The 18,871-nt window shown below is 45.8% G+C and overlaps 1 protein-coding gene across 1 annotated transcript in view; it reads left to right on the top strand.

Moving 5' to 3' along the window:
- Positions 1-18,871, top strand: part of spag17 (sperm associated antigen 17) — a 327,444-nt gene that overhangs the window by 53,957 nt on the left and 254,616 nt on the right. The window contains exons 11-12 of the mRNA XM_041210903.1: positions 4,681-4,753; positions 16,137-16,243. Coding sequence (XP_041066837.1) covers positions 4,681-4,753; positions 16,137-16,243 — 180 coding nt within the window. The remainder of the gene's footprint in view (positions 1-4,680; positions 4,754-16,136; positions 16,244-18,871) is intronic.

Genomic DNA, 18,871 nt, shown 5'->3' with positions numbered 1-18,871 from the left:
GCACTGTTCTTGGTATTCTGGAATCCTCCATGCTTGGCACATGTCCTGTCCAGTGCAATTGATGTTGCAAGAGAATGAATTCAAGTTGGGCAAATTGGCTAAGGGCTTCATTGTGATGTAGTCTTGCCATCGGATATTCAAGATGGATTGAAGACAGTATTGATAGAAGCGCTCCAGCAGTTGCATTTGCTTTCTGTGCAGAACCCATGATTCTGATCTTTACAATGACAGCCGCTCCATATACTTGAGTTTTGGTAGAGCTGTATAGTGAATGGTTTTGTCAGACATGCTTTGAGAGGCGGCCAAAAGAGCTATGGGCCTTGGACAGTCGATTGTTTTTTTACTTTATTTATTTCATGGGATGTTGGCGTTGTTGGTGAGACCAGCTTTTGCTGCCCATCTCTATTTGCCCTTGAATTGAATGGCTTGCTAGGCCATTTCAAAGGGCTATTAAGAGTCAACCACATTACTGTGGACCTGGAGTCACATGTAAGCCAGACCAGATAAAGACAACAGATTTCCTTCCCTAAAGAACATTATTGAATCAGATGGGTTTTTACGACAATCGACAATGGTTTCATGGTCACTGTTGCGAAGACTAGCATTTAATTCTAGGTTTATTAATTGATCAAATCTAAATTCCACCAGCTGCTGTGGTGGGATTTGAACCTGTGTCCCCAGGACATTACTCTGGGCCTTTGCATTACTAGCCCAGTCACATTATCACCTGCCACCGCCTCCCCCATTACCTATTTCCTTATCGGTGGTGATGTAATACCTAGGCAGGTAAACTGCTCTACTGAATTGCTGCTGTCAGTGCTGATCTGTGGTGGATTCTAGTTTCCTTGTGTTTGTGGTTGCTGCTGCAGCTTCTGTTTCTCTCAAACTGTAACTATGTATGTCTGCTGTACGCTATTCCTTCCTGTCCTCATCCTAGCTGTCAAAGCCTTGAACCCCTGCACTCTCCCAAACCTTAAGCCCCCTGATATGGACAAACTACGTATTTTTCTAAGGTGGAATTTTTTTTTTATTTTTCATGGGGTGTGGGTGTCGCTGGTAAGGCCAGAATTTGCTGCCTATCGTTAATTAGCCTTGAGAAGGTGGTGGTGAACCACCTTTTTGAACCATCGGTGCAGGTCCACATACAGTTCAGCTGGATTATGATCCAGCAACAGTGAAGGAATGGCAGCATAGTTCCAAGTCAGGATGGTGTATGGCTAGGAGGGGAACTTGCAGTTGGGGGTGTTCCTATGCTTCTGCTGCCCTTGTCCTCCTATGTGCTAGAGGTTGTGGGTTTGGAAGGTGCTGTCAAAGAAGCATTGGTGAGCGCTGCAGCGCATCTTGAAAATGCCACACGATGTTGCTAGTGTGCGACAATGGTGGAAGAAGTAAATGTTTAAGATGGCGAATGGAGGGCCAATCAGTCAGACTGCTTTGTTCTGGGATGAACTTCTTGAGTGTTGTTGGAACCAACACTCATCCGGGCAAGTGGGAAGTGTTCCATCACACTTCTGACTTATGCCTTGTAGGTGGTGGACAGGCTTTTGGGAGTCAGGGGATGAGTTATTCTCTGCAGAATTCCAAACCTCTGACCTGCTCTTGTAGCCACAGTATTTATGTGACTGGTCAGTTCAGTTTCTGGTTAATGGTACACACCCCCCTGCCAAGAATGTTGATAGTGGGGATTCAATAATAATAATGCCATTGAATGTCAAGGGGAAAGGGTTAGATTCTTTCTTTTTGGATATTGTCATTGCTTGGCACAAATGTTATTGGCCACTTATCATCCCATGCCTGAATGTTGTCCAGGTCATGCTGCATATGGACAGACTGCCTCAATCTCTAACGAGTTGCAAATGGTATTTATCATTGTGCAATCATAAATGAAAACCTCTGCTTTTGACTTATGAAGGAGGGAAGGTCATTGATGAAGCAGCTGAAGGTGGTTGGGTCCAGGACACTACCCTGTGAAACTCCTGCAGCAATGTCCTGAACTGAGGTGATTGGCCTCCAGCAACCATGACCTTTGTGCTAGGCATGACTTCAAGAAGTGGGGTATTTTCCCTCTGGTTACATTGACTTAATTTTGCCTGGACTCCTTGATGACACACTTGGTCAAATGCTGACTTGTATAGAGGGCGGTCACTCTCACCTCCTCTTTCAAGTTCAGCTCTTGGGTTCATGCTTGGATCAATGCTGTAATGAGGTCAGGAACCAACTGGCCATGGTAGAACCCAAACTGAGCATCAAGGAGCAGGCTCTCTCCATGTATGTGTCCCATGATAGAACTGTTGGTGACACCTCCCATCACTTTGCTGATGATCAAGAGCAGACTGATGGGTGATAATTGGCTGGATTGAACTTGTTCTACTTCTTGTGGACGGGACATACCAGGGCAATTTTAATCAAATAAAGTCTTGCCTGTTTTTGCATGTACTCAGAATATTTAGAACCAATATTTTTTAGCAGGTGGTTTACTGAGTTCCACTTACAAAGATAAATACTGGACTGTAACTTCCGACTAGTGTCGGAAAGTGCTGGCCCGCACAAATGAGAAGAAATAAGGACGCATTTGAAAACTACATTGCCACTTCTGTTTGCTGGAGCTGCTTGGGGCCTGCATCGAAAGACTCCTTGCAGGCCCCAGCGAAGTGTAGCTCCAGCATATTCAAAGAGGCCATGCCCCCTATTTTACAGCACTTGCCGCCCTAAAGCAGGTAGGTTTAAAGGGGTTGGAGGGCGATTGGAAGTCTGTAGGGGGGGTCAGGGAGGTTTGGACATCAGGGTGGAGGTGTTGGTCGGAGGTTCAAGTTGGCAGCGTTTGGAAGTCCCACGGGGGTCAGGGGTGCGGGAATAGACCGTCCGAGGTCAGGGGGTCTGAGGTTGGGGGGGCAGTCTGAGGTCGGGGGCGGGGGGAAGTGGTCTGAGGTGGGGGGCGTCATTGGTTGGGGTGGGGGGGGGGCGGCGGTGTGGGTCTGAGGCCCAGGGTGGGTTGGGGGGGGTTCCAAGGTCAGGTGCAGAGGTCTGGGTGGGGGGGGAGTTCGAGGTCAGGGGCAGTTGTTGGGGGTTGTCCGAGTTCCAAAGGGGGTAGGTGGAAGTCAGATGTCCAGGGGTGTCGGGGTTCAAGAGGGAGGTGTGAGGAGTGTTGGAGCTCAGGGGGGTGATTGGGGGAGTCCCATTGGTCGGGGGTTGGGGGGGGTTTGGGGTCGGAGGTGTGGAGGAGTCCTGTGGGGTTGGTTAGGGTCTTTACAATAGTTACTCAGATGTTGGAAGAGGTTTTAATTCTTCTAACTTTTCCTGGGTAACTATTGTATTAGCCTGGCGGAACCATCCGAAGATTGCGATTTAAATCACATTTTCGGGTGGTTCCCAGTGCAGTGCAATTGTGCAGAGGAAGTGTGCACTTCTGGGAAATTGCTGTGCAAACCCTCACCTGGGAACTTCCCAGAGGGATTCCCCAGTGCAACTTTGGGGTACCCCCAAAATCCGATGCTAGAGAGTGCGGAAGTTACAGGCCATTTTCTATGGCATAAATAACCATCTTTTAAACTTGTCAGCAGCACCCATTTTATTAGGTCTTTAACAAATCTGGGAAGGAGGAATTTGCAGGGATATGGGGAGAGGGCAGGGGAGTACGTGAATTGCTCCTTAACACAGACACAATGGGCCAAATGGCTGCCTTCTGTGCTGTAATGATTCTATTCTATAATTTCTTACATAGCCGGGTAGATGCCAGTGTTGTAGCTGTACTGGAACAGCTTGACTAGGGCTGCGGCTAGTTCTGGAGCACAAGTCTTCTGTACTATTGTTGGGATGTTGTCAGGGCCCAGACCCTTTGCAGTATCCAGTGCCTTCAACCGTTTCTTGATTTCATGTGCAGCGAATTTATTTGGCTGAAGACTGGCATCTGTAATGCTGGGGATCTCAGGATGAGACCAAGATGGATCATTCACTTGGCACTTCTGGCTGAAGGTTGTTGCAAGTGCTTCCCAATTGCAAAAAAAAACTTCACACACCAACTCATTTCCCCAGGATGTACTTCCCACACAAACAGAGCTTCCACACTCTAGCCTCCTTTCTTCATCGCACAAGTATTCTTCAATATACCCACATTCTATCATCAGCCAAGCTCTCTGCTATCCTCTTTGCCTGCTACTCTCCCATGTGTCAAAACCAACTTCCATTTTCTCCAGTTTTTCAGTACTTCTTGGCCTGATCCCTAACCCCATAGACTGTGTCACAGTGTCTTTCCAAAATCTGCTTCCTATCTGATATGGTACCTAGCCCATGTTGTCTTCTATCTTGCCACGTAGGCTAGCCTAAGCCTTAGAAGAGGTAGTTTGTTATTGAGTAGATCAGTGAAGGAACACATTTGAGAACCATGCAGAGGTATTGGATGACATGCAGAAGAAAATGAGAGAGAGAAAGGAAGAGAATCTTGAAGGAAGAGTAAGAGAGAAGCCGTGAGGAAATGAGTGGGCACTGAGTGATACTAGGCACCAGAACAAGCAATTTATGAAAATCTTGCAGAAATATAGTGGTAAAACATGGACATGAAGAATCAGAGAGTGGGAAATGCAAAGGCACAGGTAAATACAGCAACAAAGTAGGTAGATAAAGTATGTGAAATCCAGCTTTAATTAATTCAGATTTTTAAGTTTTTGGATGATTCTCTTATAGGTACTTGCAGTTCCCACCCTGGCTGGTAGGCAAAAGTCTGCCCCAGCAGAATTGGCATCTCAGGGAGAAAAAGGTACCTGATTAATAAGCTTTATATTTCAGCTGTTTTAACAATGCTTCAAGTTTTGTAAATTACCATAATCAGTCTAGATTTTTCTGCATTGGTAATTTTGGCAATGATTGTCATAAGTTAGTCCATTGTGCATTCCAATGCTCCAGTGATGAATTGGTGCTATAGTTTGTTGGAAAACTAAATACGTGTGCGCCACAGCGAGAATATTGGTAACTCAGGTATTGCACAGCAAGTGGCCAAAAAAGGATGTGGCTTTACAAGAGAGCTGATAATTGGCCAACTTCAATTTTCTTCAATGGATTTGAGCTTTAAAAAAAATGTATGTAGAATTAGGTTGAAACACAATTGGAATTTACAGGTTTATAGAATCATATAATCATAGAATGATTACAGCACAGAAAGAGGCCATTTGGCTTGTCATGTCCGCGCTGGCTCTCTGCAAGAGAAATTCACTTACAACATTTTCCTGTAGCCCTGCAAAAGTTTCCTTTTCAATAATGTTGACGTTGCAAGTTGAACTAATTGATCACTAAGTTCTCTTTTTAAAAAAAAAAGACACTTTGGATTATAATTTTAGTTAGAATGCATCAGTTGCTGCAATTACAGAGAAAAACTAAAAATTGGAAATGCTGAGGCTTGCGTGTATTGCATTTCATCAAGTTAGTTTTATGTTCATTGAGTAGTTATGCAAGCTATTGAAATGACAATTTTTAAAATAACTAAAAAGCTTACACAGAATAGCCAATAAATGGTGTTCACTAAAGCTAGTTATAGTTTGCACTCTGATAAATGTACGCAAGCTGAAAAAGCTGATTCTCTGATGGTTTACGGATATTTATTTTTAACTGAAACAGCACAGCGCAGAATTTTTCACTGAGTAGGCGGGCGTGCACCCAAGCCGCTCAAACATAAAATGACGCACGATGACATTGGGCGAACGTCCGGATGTCATCATGTACTCATGTGATATTTTGCTCAGAGGGCGTGTGCGGGATTCGGAGCCACGCCCACCATTAATTAACAGGTCAGTTAAGGCCCGTGACAATGCAATTGACGTCAATTTAACGTTACCCGTGTGATTTTTTGCTCGTCACATGGGCAAAACGGGCAGGCCACAGTTTGCAAAACCTCATCCATGGGTGGGATAAGAAGGGTCAGCAGCATCATTGTCTATGTGAATATTGAGGAGTTTTGTAGATAACTTGCTATTGGTGGCTTATTGGTACTTGTCAGCTTAATCTCTAATTGGGGCTTCATTCTTAGCATTTCCATGCTTCATTTCTGGACTCATTAGTGTCTTCCAAGCCCCCTGAGGATTCGGACTGTGTGGAGCCTTCCAAGTATCAGACAGCATTCCCTTACCCTGGCAATGAGGATTGTGGTCTCCACTGGAGGCACCTCCTCTGAGGAGGAACAGAGGGGCAGAAAGGAGAGGAGGCCACGTGTCCCAATGCAGCTTCCAGGGGAGGGACCTATGGTAGGAGATGCGCAGGCACAAGGGGCGCAGGGCCAGCAGGAAGTCCAAGGCAGAAGGGACCTCAGAAGATGCCACTATCCTGCTGCCATGGTTTACAGGCGGCGATGCATCCAACTCAATATGTCTGAGGTGCAATGCAGAAGGAAGACCATGACCTCCATTTGTCAGATGATTGGGCCTAAGATCTGACTGTGTGGGTGGACACCCCATGACAGTTGCTCTGAAGGTCACAGTGGCCCTCAACTTCTTTGCCTCCGGCTCTTTCCAGGGCTCGGGATCTATGTAGAGTCTCCCAATCAGCTGTCCACAGTTGCATCATGCTGGTGACAGAAGCTCTGTTCAGGCAGGCATTGACTTTCCTTCATTTCCGTACGGACGAGGCCAGCCAGGCTTTGCAGTGATTGCTGGGTTCCCCCATGTCCAGGGTGCATTAGACTGCACACATGTGGCCATCAAGGCACCAGCAGATCAGCTGGGTGCCTTGTCAACAGGAAGGGATTCCACTCCATGAATGTGTAGATAGTGTGTGATTCTGCAAGTCTGGGCAAGGTACCCTGGCAACTCCCATGATGCATACATCCTGAGACACTCCCAGGTGCCGAGGCTCTTCTGTGCCTCCAGCCTGATTGGGTGGATGGCTTTTGGGTGACAAGGTGTCTTATGACGCCTCTCCACCATCCAAGTACAGTGGTACAACAGGAGCCATGCCTTTACAAGGCAGAGAGAACCATTGGTCTGCTTAAGATGCGCTTCCGATGCCTGGACCCTTCAGGGAGCACACTACAAAACCCCCAGAGCGGGTGTCATAGAAGCTTAGAAAATAGGAGCAGGAATAGACCACTCAGCCCTTTGAGACTGCTCCGCCATTCATTATGATCATGGCTGACCATCCAACTCAATAGCCCGTTCCCGTTTTCTCCCCATATCCTTTGATCCCTTTCGCCCCAAGAGTCATATCTAACTCCTTCTTGAAAACATGCAATGTTTTGGCCTCAACTACTTTCTGTGGTAGCGAATTCCACAGGCTCTGGGTGAAGAAATTTCTCCTCATCTCAGTACTAAATGGTCTACCCTATATTCTCAGACTGTGACCCCTGGTTCTGGACTCCCCCACCATCGGGAACATCCTTCCTGCATCTACCCTGTCTAGTTCTGTTAGAATTTTATAGGTTTCTATGAGATCCCCCCTCATTCTTCTGAACTCCAGTGAATAGAATCCTAAACGACTCAATCTCTCCTCATATGTCAGCCCCAGCATCCCAGGAATCAGTCTGGTAAACCTTCGCTGCACTCCCTCTATCGCAAGAACATCTTTCCTCAGATAAGGAGACGAAAACTGCACCCAATATTCCAAGTGTGGTCTCACCAAGGCCCTGTATAACTCACAGAATCACAGTGCAGAAGAGGTCCTTCGGCCCATCGAGTCTGCATCGACACATGAGAAACACCTGACCTACCTACCTAATCCCATTAACCAGCACTTGGCCCATAGCCTTGAATGTTATGACGTGCCAAGTGCTCATCCAGGTACTTTTTAAAGGATGTGAGGCAACCCATTTCCACCACCCTCCCAGACCGTCACCATCCCCTGGGTAAAAAAGTTTTTCCTCCCATCCCTCCTAAACCTCCTGCCCCTCACCTTGAACTTATGCCCCCTTGTGACTGACCCTTCAACTGAGGGGAACAGCTGCTCCCTATCCACCCTGTCCATGCCCCTCATAATCTTCTATACCTCGATCAGGTTGCCCCTCAGTCTTCTCTGCTCCAACGAAAACAACCCAAGTCTATCCAACCTCTCTTCATAACTTAAATGTTTCATCCCAAGCAACATCCTGGTGAATCTCCTCTGCACCCCATCCAGTGCAATCACATCCTTCCTATAGTGTGGCGACCAGAACTGCACACAGTACTCCAGCTGTGGCCTCACTAAGGTTCTATACAACTCCAACATGACCTCCCTACTTTTGTAATCTATGCCTTGATTGATAAAGGCAAGTATCCCATATGCCTTTTTCACCACTAACATGCCCTTCTGCCTTCAGAGATCTAGGGACACACACGCCAAGGTCCCTTTGTTCCTCAGAACTTCCTAGTGTCACGCTGTTCCTTCCTTGTCAAAATACTCCTTCCAAAGTGTATCACCTTACACTTTTCAGGATTAAATTCCATCTGCCATTTGACCATCCCATCTATATCTTCCTGTAGCCCAGGACACTCAACCTCACTGTTAACCACCCGGCAAGTCTTTGTGTCATCCGCAAATTACAAATAATAGGGGACTGAGCACAGATCCCTGTGGTACGCTACTGGACACTGGCCTCCAGTCACTAAAGCATCCTTCTTTCATCACCCTTTGCATCCTACAACTAAGCCAATTTTGAATCCACCTTATCAAATTACCCTGTATCCCATGTGCACTTGCCTTCTTTATAAGTTTCCCGTGTGGGACCTTATCAAAGGCTTTGCTGAAATCCATATAAACTACATCAACTGCACTACCCTCATCTACACACCTGGTCACCTCCTCAAAAAATTCAATCAAATTTGTTAGGCATGACCTCCCTCTGACAAAGCCATGCTGACTATCCCTGATCAAACCGAATTGCAGCAAGACATCCCTGCTCCTGTACTCGAGTCCTCTCGCTATGAAGGCTAACATACCATTTGCCTTCTTCAACGCCTGCTGCACTTGCATGCTTACCTTCAGCGACTGGTGCACATTCCCCTCTCTCAATTTATAGCCATTCAGATAATAATCTGCCTTCCTGTTTTTGCTACCAAAGTAGATAACCTTACATTTATCCACATTATACTGCATCTGCCATGCATTTGCCCCCTCACTCAGCTTGTCCAAATCACACTGAAGCATCTCTGCATCCTCCTCACAGCTCAGTCTCCCACCCAGCTTTGTGTCATCTGCAAATTTGGAAATATTACATTTAGCTCCCTCTTCTAAATCATTATTATATTGTGAATAGCTGGGGTCCCAGCACCGATCCCTGCAGTACCCCACTAGTCACTGCCTGCTATTTGGAAAAAGACCCGTTTATTCCTACTCTTTGTTTCCTGCCTGCCAACCAGTCTTCTATCCATCTCAGTACAATACCCCCAGTCCCATGCGCTTCAATTTTACACGCTAATCTCTTATGTGGGACTTTGTCGAAAGCCTTCTGAAAGTCCAAATAAACCATATCCACTGGCTCCCCCTCATCAACTCTACTAGTTACGTCCTTGAAAAATTCCAGTAGATTTGTCAAGCATGATTTCCCTTTTGTAAATCCATGCTGACTCTGTCCAATACTGCCACTGTTTTCCAAGTGCTCAGCTAGTAAATCTTTTATAATGGCCTCTAGAAATTTCCCCACTCTTGACGTCAGGCTGACTGGTCTATAATTCCCAGTTTCCTCTCTACCTCCCTTTTTAAATAGTGGGGTTACATTAGCTGCCCTCCAAGCTGTAGGAACTATTCCAGAGCCCATAGAATCTTGAAACATGACCACCAATGCATTCACTATTCCTAGGACCACTTCCTTAAGTACTCTGGGATGTAGATTATCAGGCCCTGGAGATTTATCGGCCTTCAATCCCATCAATTTCTCCAACACCATTTCTCTACTAATACTGATTTCTTTCAGTTCCTCCTTCTGACTACACCCTGTGTTCTCCAACATTCCTGGTATGTTATTTGTGTCCTCCTTTGTGAAGACAGAACCAAAGTATGTATTTAGTTGTCAACCATTTCTTTGTTCCCCATTATAAATTCCCCTGTTTCAGACTGTAAGGGACCTACATTTGTCTTCACTAATCTTTTTCTCTTCACATACCTATAGAAACTTTTACAGTCAGTTTTTATGTTCCCTGCAAGCTTACTCTTGTACTCTATTTTCACCTTCTTAATCAATCCCTTGGTCCTCCTTTGCTGAATTCTAAAGTGCTCCCAATCCTCAGGTCTGTTGTTTTTCTGGCCAATTTGTATGCCTTTTCCTTGGATCTAATACTATCACTAATTTCCCTTGTGAGCCATGGCTTGGCCACCTTTCCTATTTTACTTTGGTGCCAGACAGGAATAAACAATTGTTGCAGTTCACCCATACGCTCTTTAAATGTTTGCCATTGCCTATCCACCGTCATCCCTTTAAGTAATGTTTCCCAATCCATCATAGCCAACTCGCATCTCATACCATCGTAGTTTTCTTTATTAAGATTCAGGACCCTAGTCTCAGAATCAACTACGTCACTCTCCATCTTGATGAAGAATTCTATCATATTATGGTCGCTCATCCCCAAGGGGCCTCGCACAACTAGATTGCCAATTATTCGTTTCTCATTACACAATACACAGTCTAGGATGGCCTGTTCTCTAGTTGGTTCCTCAACGTACTTTTCCAGAAAACCATCCCGTATACACTCCAGGAATTCCTCTTCCTACGGTATTGTTACTAATTTGATTTACCTAATCTATATGCAGATTAAAGTCATCCGTAATTACAGATGTTCCTTTATTGCATGCATCTCTAATTGCCTGTTTAATGCCATTCCCAACATCACCACTACAGTTTGGGGGTCGATATACAACCCCCACTAACATTTTTTGCCCCTTAGTGTTTCTCAGCTCTACCCATACAGATTCCACATCGTCAGAGCTAATATTTTTCCACACTATTGCATAAATTTCCTCTTTAACCAGCAATGCAACTCCACCGCCTTTTCCTTTTGCCTGTCCTTCTTAAATACTGAAACCCCTGGATGTTCAGTTCCCATCCCTGGTCACCCTGCAGCCATGTCTCTGTAATCCCGACTATATCATACCTGGTCACATCTACTTGCATGGTTAATTCATCCACTTTATTGTGAACGCTCCTCGCATTGAGGCACAAAGCCATAAGGCTTGTCTTTTTAACATTACTTGTCCCATCCCCACTATTTTTCACTGAGGACCTGTTTGATTCTTGCCCTTGATTTCTCTGCCTATCACTTTTCTTATTCCCCTTTCTGTCTTTTGTTCTTGTCCTTGATTCCCCCTCCTCTGACTCCTTGCATAGGTTCCTATCCCCTGCGATTTTAGTTTAAACCCTCCCCAACCACTCTAGCAAATATTCCCCCTGGGACGTCAGGCCCTGTCCTGTCTAGGTGTAACCCGTCCAGTTTATACTGGTCCCACCTCCCCCCAGAACCGGCTCCAATGTCCCAGGAATCTGAAACTCTCCCGCTCACACCATCTCTTCAGCCACGAATTCATCCAATATATCCTGCTATTTCTACTCTGACTAGCATTTGGCACTGGTAGTAATCCTGAGATCACTGCCTTTGAGGTCCTACTTTTCAACTTACTTCCTATCTCACTATATTCTGCTTTTAGGACCTCATCCCTTGTTTCACCTATGTCATTTGCACCAATGTGTACCACGACCACCAGCTGTTCACCCTCCCCCTTCAGAATGTCCTGTAGCTGCTCTGAGACATCCTTGACCTTAGCACCAGGGAGGCAACATGCCATTCTGGAGTTTCGTTTGCGGCCACAGAAATGCCTATCTATTCCCCTTACAATTGAATCCCCAATAACTATAGCATTCTCACACTTTTTACTTCTCCCCTGTGCAGCAGAGCCAACCATGGTGCAACAAATTTAGCTGTTGCTGCTTTCCCCTGAGAGGCCATTCCCCCCCAACAGTACCCAAGGCGGATTGCAGGGGAATAGCCACAGGAGATTCCTGCACTGCCTGCCTAGTCCTCTTGCTCTGCCTGGTGGTCAACCATTCCCTTCCTGCCTGTGGACTCTTAGCCTGCGGTGTGACCACTTCTCTATATGTGCTATCCGCGATACTCTCTGCCTCGCAGATACTCCACAGTGTCCCCAGCCGGCGCTCCAGCTCTGAAACCTGGGCTTCCAGGAGCTGCAGCTGGAGACATTTCCCGCACACATGCTGGCCCCGGGCACTGGAAATGTTCTTGGCTTCCCACATAGAGCATGAGGAGCACACCATGGCTTTGAGCTCTCCTGCCATTACTTACCCCTTTAAGTTAAATTAAAGCTTTTGGAAGATGCTTAATATCAAATAACATCAATTACTCTAGGGCCCATCTTCCCTGCACCTCGTTGTTGCAGAATGTAGCCCTTACAAACAATGAACCACAAAATAAGACCTTAAAAACTATAAGCGATAAAAGTAGTAAATACTTACCCGACCGTACCCACCGTACTCAAAGGATCACCTCGTTCCCTCCTCACCGAACTTCCTCAGTCACCAAGCTCCAATTTAAGTACTCTACTGCAGCACTCCACTATCATGGATAGTGGTTGCATGCTGCACTCTCCACAATCTGGCACTGGCAAGGAGGAAGAGATCTTGACGCAGCTGCACAGGGCACAGAGGATGAATCCAGTAGTGAGTCAGAAGAGCAGCGGTGAGGAGAATGCTGAGAGTGTGGAGCCAGACCTTGGTAACCTCCAGGGAGGCAGGAACACCAATGCTCCTTCAACTAGGCTGCCAAATAAGAACTACCACCTCATGCCAGGGCTGCCGCTTCCATCTTGGATCGCAGAAATGAACCTTTCCTTGTCCCCCAAGATACACTCAGTGCCTGTGTAATAAAGTTTTGAGCCACTCACGTCCAGCATTACATACTGGCCTACCCTGCATGAACAAAACAAATGAAGCATACTCAGGCTAATAACACAAAAGCAAATGTAATTTTATGTTGGAACTCACATAGTCTTGAACGGGAAAAAAAGTGTTGGTAGTCACACCATTAAAAAAAGAAAAACAAAATGGGAGAACAAAAAATCACCCGTGACCAGTTCCTCTTGTGCTTTAGGTGCTTTAAACATACCTTTACTGATGCTACGTCTAGGTGCTCTCCACTTGCTGGCACCAGCTTTGGGGACAGCCTGTTGATTGTACTGTCTTGTTGGCCTTGGTGAACTTGGCTGTCGTCTGCTGGCTGGTGGAGCCCATGCTGGCCCCGCCTGGGAGGGAGTGGCCAGTGCCATGGCTGGCATCTCCCCGGTCACCGCAGCCTCAGCAGATATCACAGTCACTGGCAGAGGGGTGGACGAGCTGCTACCATCATCCAGAGTGCCGTGAGAGGAGCCCGCAGAGATGTTAGGCAGCTCGTGCGCCAACATGAGGTCACTGTGGACCTCCCTGCTCGCCATTGATGGACTGGAATCTAGCTGGGATACTGGGTGCCCCATCCATCTCACACATGGACACTGACCAGCTGAGGTCAATGCCTGTGTGAGGGCTTACAGGTCAGAACGCAACCCCAGGAACCCCTTATTCTGTCCTTGGAGCAGCCTCTCCATGAGAGTTGCCACTGTCCCCATGGAGGAGGCATTGCGCTCAGTCATGAGAGTCAACGCAGTGCTCAATCTCCGCAGAGACTCATCCACAACAGAGACCATGACATGCATACTCCCCTGGATCTCTTTCAAATCCTCCAGCATCTGCTGCCTAATGATAAACTCCAGAGGCTCATCGTTTGCCTTTAACTGGTCTTCAGCGGTCCTCCAACTGCCAGTGCCCTGGGCACTCTTTGCCTCTGCTGAAGCAAGTGTGAAGTGCCCACACCAATGTACACCCAGATACTAGCCACCAAAATAATGCCTACTGAGGCGCTGGTATCTGCGCTGGTGCCTGCTTCAGACAGTGGGTGTGATGCAGGTGCATGGCGGTCCCCCAGGGTCAGGGGTGGCCCTTCAGGGTCTGGAGAGTGAATGCCTGCTGGCGAACCTAAAAGGGAGAAGGACATGTCATTAGTTAAAGTCATCACACTGTCACTGTGCATGCCAGGCACCCTGGTGAGACAACGGAGATCTGCAGCATGGTGCCCTTGTCTTCCAATGACCAATGGAGACTCCAGGTTTGAAGCTCACATCATTGAAGAGACTACACTAGAATGGTTGCAGAAGCCAAAATTCTTAATTCAGTCCGCTGCATTCTTAATTTCGTCTGGCTCCCCAGTCTCACCGCGGATGCTTGTCCGAGATGCACGGCACTCCTCGAGCTCCAAGGCCTCCTGCTCGTACCAGGAGAGAATGAGGAGTGTGGGGGCCCTCTGCCAGTCTGTGACCTCTCAATATTGTTATGGGATGTCTTCTTCTGAAAGGACAGAAGAGCATGGATTAGCCATTGCAGCCTGGCCAACCTCAGCTGAGGAGCACCTTGCTGGGCACATCCACGTCATCGCCCTTGAGCTGCAAGGCACTCATCAAAACAGCCAGGGCTCAGCCCCTTGGCCAGCACCGGTGTGATTGACAGTTGGCACACAGACTCTAACACCCCTGAGCTCTATGGGAGGATGGCCAGCCGAAAACGATTGAACACACAGACCCATGCCAATACAGTACTCACTCTTCGTGAGAGTAGCAGGTCATTGAAGCACTTTCAGCACTGCACCCAGGTGCGCTGCATCACATTGTGGTTGCTCACACAGGCTGCCACCTCCTCCAGCCTTCTTTGTGAGGTGCGGTGGCCGCCTCCTCCCATCTCTGGGGACAAGGATGCCCCTGCTGGTAGCCACCTCCTCCAGGAGGGCAGCGAGGCACTCGTCAGTAAATGGGGGGCTGAGTGCCCACCTGACATGCCCTCCCACCTAGCCTTTGCACTCAAGTCCATCTTTACAACAGCAGACAGATGTCCTTCCCTGGCAGCCCTTCTGGGGCTGCCTGTGCCATATTTAAACAGACCGCCGGTTCGCCATTGGACCTGGCGGCTGACAGGCCCCCGCCCCCGCTCAGCCCTTTCCGGCCAGTGACAAGCTGTGTTTCATGCTGGGTGGGCCTTACTTAATTGGCCCGCCAGTGTGAAATCGCAGTCGTGCCCCGATTGCAGGTGGTGGTCGGCTTCCCGACCGCCCTTGCCGAACTCGTCCAATGAAGGCAAAATTCTGCTTGACCTTCAGGTATTTTGCTGAAAAGTCTTTCTTTTCTATTCCTTTGCCTCAAAGATCATTGTTATTTTGCATTCTAGATGGGGATTGATTCCTACAGACTTAAAACGTCATATAAGAGTATCAGTCTTCTGCAGCATGTTATGAAGTCAGTAATGCCAATTCTTGGCTGCTTTGGACATTATTTTTAAGTCTAAGTGGTGAAGACATGAAACCTGGATTAAATGTAGCAAAATGGCAATCATTGATTCTATGATAAATGACTTCTAATATTTTTTAGCAATGATAACAAAGCTGTGCAAAAGTCTCCGGAAGATATGGAATTTCATAATAAATGGCCTTGCCACTGGAGGGGGTATTTAATATCCATCCCCTTCACCACTGTGGTTGCAGTACATATGATCCACAGGATGCACTGCAGCAACTTGGTTACTTCCTGAGAACACCAAGGAAAGTAGCAGCAATGTTCGTGAATATCATCACCTATTGTTATACTAGTATGAAATATTTTCCCTTGAGAGTCATTTTGTAGCTTCTTTGTATGAGATGGCCAATTCTGCCAATTTTATGCCAATGCCTATCAGGAGCTAAGTTGAGACAGCTCGAATTCATTTCACATTGGACACTTGCAATCACCTGACATATCTGCAAACTTGACCAGTTTATATTCAGTTTCTGTATCTAGATCATTACTGCAGATTAGATGAGGATAGTTAAAAATTCCAACACCTCATTGAATACCACCTTCCAGCCTGACATCATTCTCCCAACTTGTACCTGCTGCTTTCTTTCTTTATCCAATTTGTTGTCAAAAAACAGGCTTTAGCCTGAATTTCCACTGCTTTCATTTGCATTAGCAGCATTTCATGAGGAAATTTACAATTGGATTTTTAGTGATCCAAATACGTAATGTCATATGGTTCTAAGTAATTTTTTCAATTAGCCAATGTAACCATGTATTACATACACACAAGAAAAGGTTAAACCATTATGTTTTAATGTTTTTTAAAATAGATGCTTCTACTGCACTGATGGATATGAGATATTATAATGATCTGATGAGCCTAGTGCCCCTGGAGAGTGTCTCTGTGCCTTTAGTATTACACTGTATACTGGAGCAGGTTTGTATGTGGTCCTCGGTTAACATTTTATACTATACTATTCTTAATTTAATTCTTTTCTGTCTAGGTATTCATTTCAATATCCAGGCATTGGTAGCTTTATTGCAAACTAAGGTTTATTTATTAGCGAATACTTAATTGCAGTAACCAAATGCAATCTTTATCTTTGTTTTCATTTGCACTTGGTTGTGAAGGAAGAGTACAGGAAGGGATTTCTTTAAGGGAATGCTGGCTGTGATATTGGATTATGCCCATGTATTCCACATGCATAAATCATGTAAAAAAAAAAGGCCTGTTCTTTGAAACAGCATTTTTGTTATTAGTCAGTTTTGCCTGATGTACAGGCAATACTCCTTTACACTGCACTGAACAGTTAGTGTTACTGTGAGTTACAGCTGTAGCAGCTGAGCCAACTGGAGGCTCAGAAGTGTTATTTGCTCTTTAGCATTGACATTAGCACTTTAGTAACATGCATTTTGGTTTTGCGTTAATGCCAGTGACCTCTTCATCCCTGAGTTACTACATGGTTAAATCCCTTTAAAAGTATAAGTTAATGGTGTGCCTTAATTTCTTCTGTTAAAAAGATTTCTGTTTTTTATGATACCTACCACAGCAGTGCTGACAGTATTTTAGCAGCAGTCCAGAAGGAAGTAGTTTCCCATTCCATCACTGCACAATGGTACAGTTCTAAACATGAATACTCAAACCATGCTTACTTAGCTTGGAAAACAAAAACAAAAATGCCTGGAAAAACTCAGCAGGTCTGACAGCATCTGCGGAGAGGAACACAGTTAACGTTTCGAGTCCGAATGACCCTTCAACAGAACTAAGTAAAAATAGAAGAGAGGTGAAATATAATCTGGTTTCGGAGGGTGGGGGGGTGGGACAAGTAGAGCTGGATAGAGGGCCAGTGATAGGTGGAGATAACCAAAAGATGTCACAGACAAAAGGACAAAGAGTGTTGAAGGTGGTGATATTCATCACCTCTTTGTCCTTTTGTCTGTGCCATCTTTTGGTTATCTCCACCTATCACTGGCCCTCTATCCAGCTGTACTTGTCCCACCCCCCCCCCCCCCTTAAACCAGTTTATATTTCACTTCTCTTCTATTTTTACTTAGTTCTGTTGAAGGGTCGTTCGGACTCAAAACGTTAACTGTGCTCCTCTCCGCAGATGCAGCCAGAACTGCTGAGTTTTTCCAGGTATTTTTGTTTTTGTTTTGGGTTTCCAGCATCTGCAGTTTTTTGCTTTTATCTTATTTAGCTTGGTCCCAACAGAGGCACTGTGAGTGTACCTACACTTGAAGCAGTTCAAGAAGGTAGCTCACCACCACCTTCTCAAGGGCAATTTGGATAAACAATCAATGTTGGTCTTGCCAGCAATGTTCACATCATATTTTTTATTCATTCATGGGATGTGGGTGTTGCTGGCTAGGCCCCATCCCTAATTTTTCTTGTTCAGAGAGCAATTAAGAGTCAACTACATGGCTGTGGTTCTGGAGTTACATTTAGGCCAGACCAGGTAAGAACAGCAGATTTCCTTCCCTAAAGGACATTAGTGAACCAGATGGGTTTCTTATGACAATCGACATTGGTTTTGTGGTCATCACCAGACTTTTAATTCCAGATTTTTATTGAACTTAAATTTCACCATCTGCCATGGTGAGATTCAAACCTGGGTCCCTGGGTCTCTGGAATAATAGTCCAGTGACAATACCATTATGCCATTGCCTGCAGCCCTACACTCACTTTTAGTGTTGAGAAGGAACATTCCATTGACACCACACAATTCTAAACAGTACTCCCCACAATAAATGAGAGAAAATCACCTGTGGCATATTTGCCAATCTGAGGAACTGATACTGAGTAATGCATAAGTCTGAGGGAACAACATGATATTTAGGACTAATTTCTGTAGCTCCTTTGAATTGCTCTCATACCCTCATTCCCAGTTGCAGAGGCTTCACAACTGTTGCTTGATCAGGTGTTGAATTGCTGACACCAGGATACCAAGAGATCAAATATTGTTGCCTTAGAGTACAACAGATGTGTCTCTATTATTGCTTCTATTTGATAATGTAATACAAACGTCATTATAATTAGACTAATGACTAAAATTGTTTATGTGATAGTTTGCTTCAACTAGCACTGGCACTGGCCTTGACAGAAATCTTTGTATCCTCACTGGCTACGGGTGAGGTCCCAGAGGATTGGAGAATGGCCAATGTTGTTCCATTGTTTAAGAAGGGTAGCAGGGATAATCCAGGAAATTACAAGCCAGTGAGCCTTACATCAGTGGTAGGGAAATTATTGGAGAAGGTTCTTCGTGACAGGATTTACTCCCATTTGGAAGCAAATGGGCGTATTAGTGAGAAGCAGCATGATTTTGTGAAGGGGAAGTCGTGTCTCACTAACTTGATCGAGTTTTTCGAGGAAGTGACGAAGATGATCGACGATGGAAGGGCAGTGGATGTTATATACATGGATTTCAGTAAGGCCTTTGACAAGGTCCCTCATGGCAGACTGGTACAGAATGTAAAGTCACACGGGATCAGAGGTAAGCTGGCAAGATGGATACAGAATTGGCTTGGTCTTAAGACAGAGGGTAGCAGTAGAAGGGTGCTTTTCTGA

The sequence above is a fragment of the Carcharodon carcharias genome, chromosome 18 (genome assembly GCF_017639515.1).
Source record: "Carcharodon carcharias isolate sCarCar2 chromosome 18, sCarCar2.pri, whole genome shotgun sequence".
In the NCBI taxonomy this organism is placed as follows: Eukaryota; Metazoa; Chordata; class Chondrichthyes; order Lamniformes; family Lamnidae; genus Carcharodon; species Carcharodon carcharias.
The sequence above is the reverse complement of the archived record's forward strand: the minus strand, read 5'-3'. Positions and strand labels throughout refer to the sequence as shown.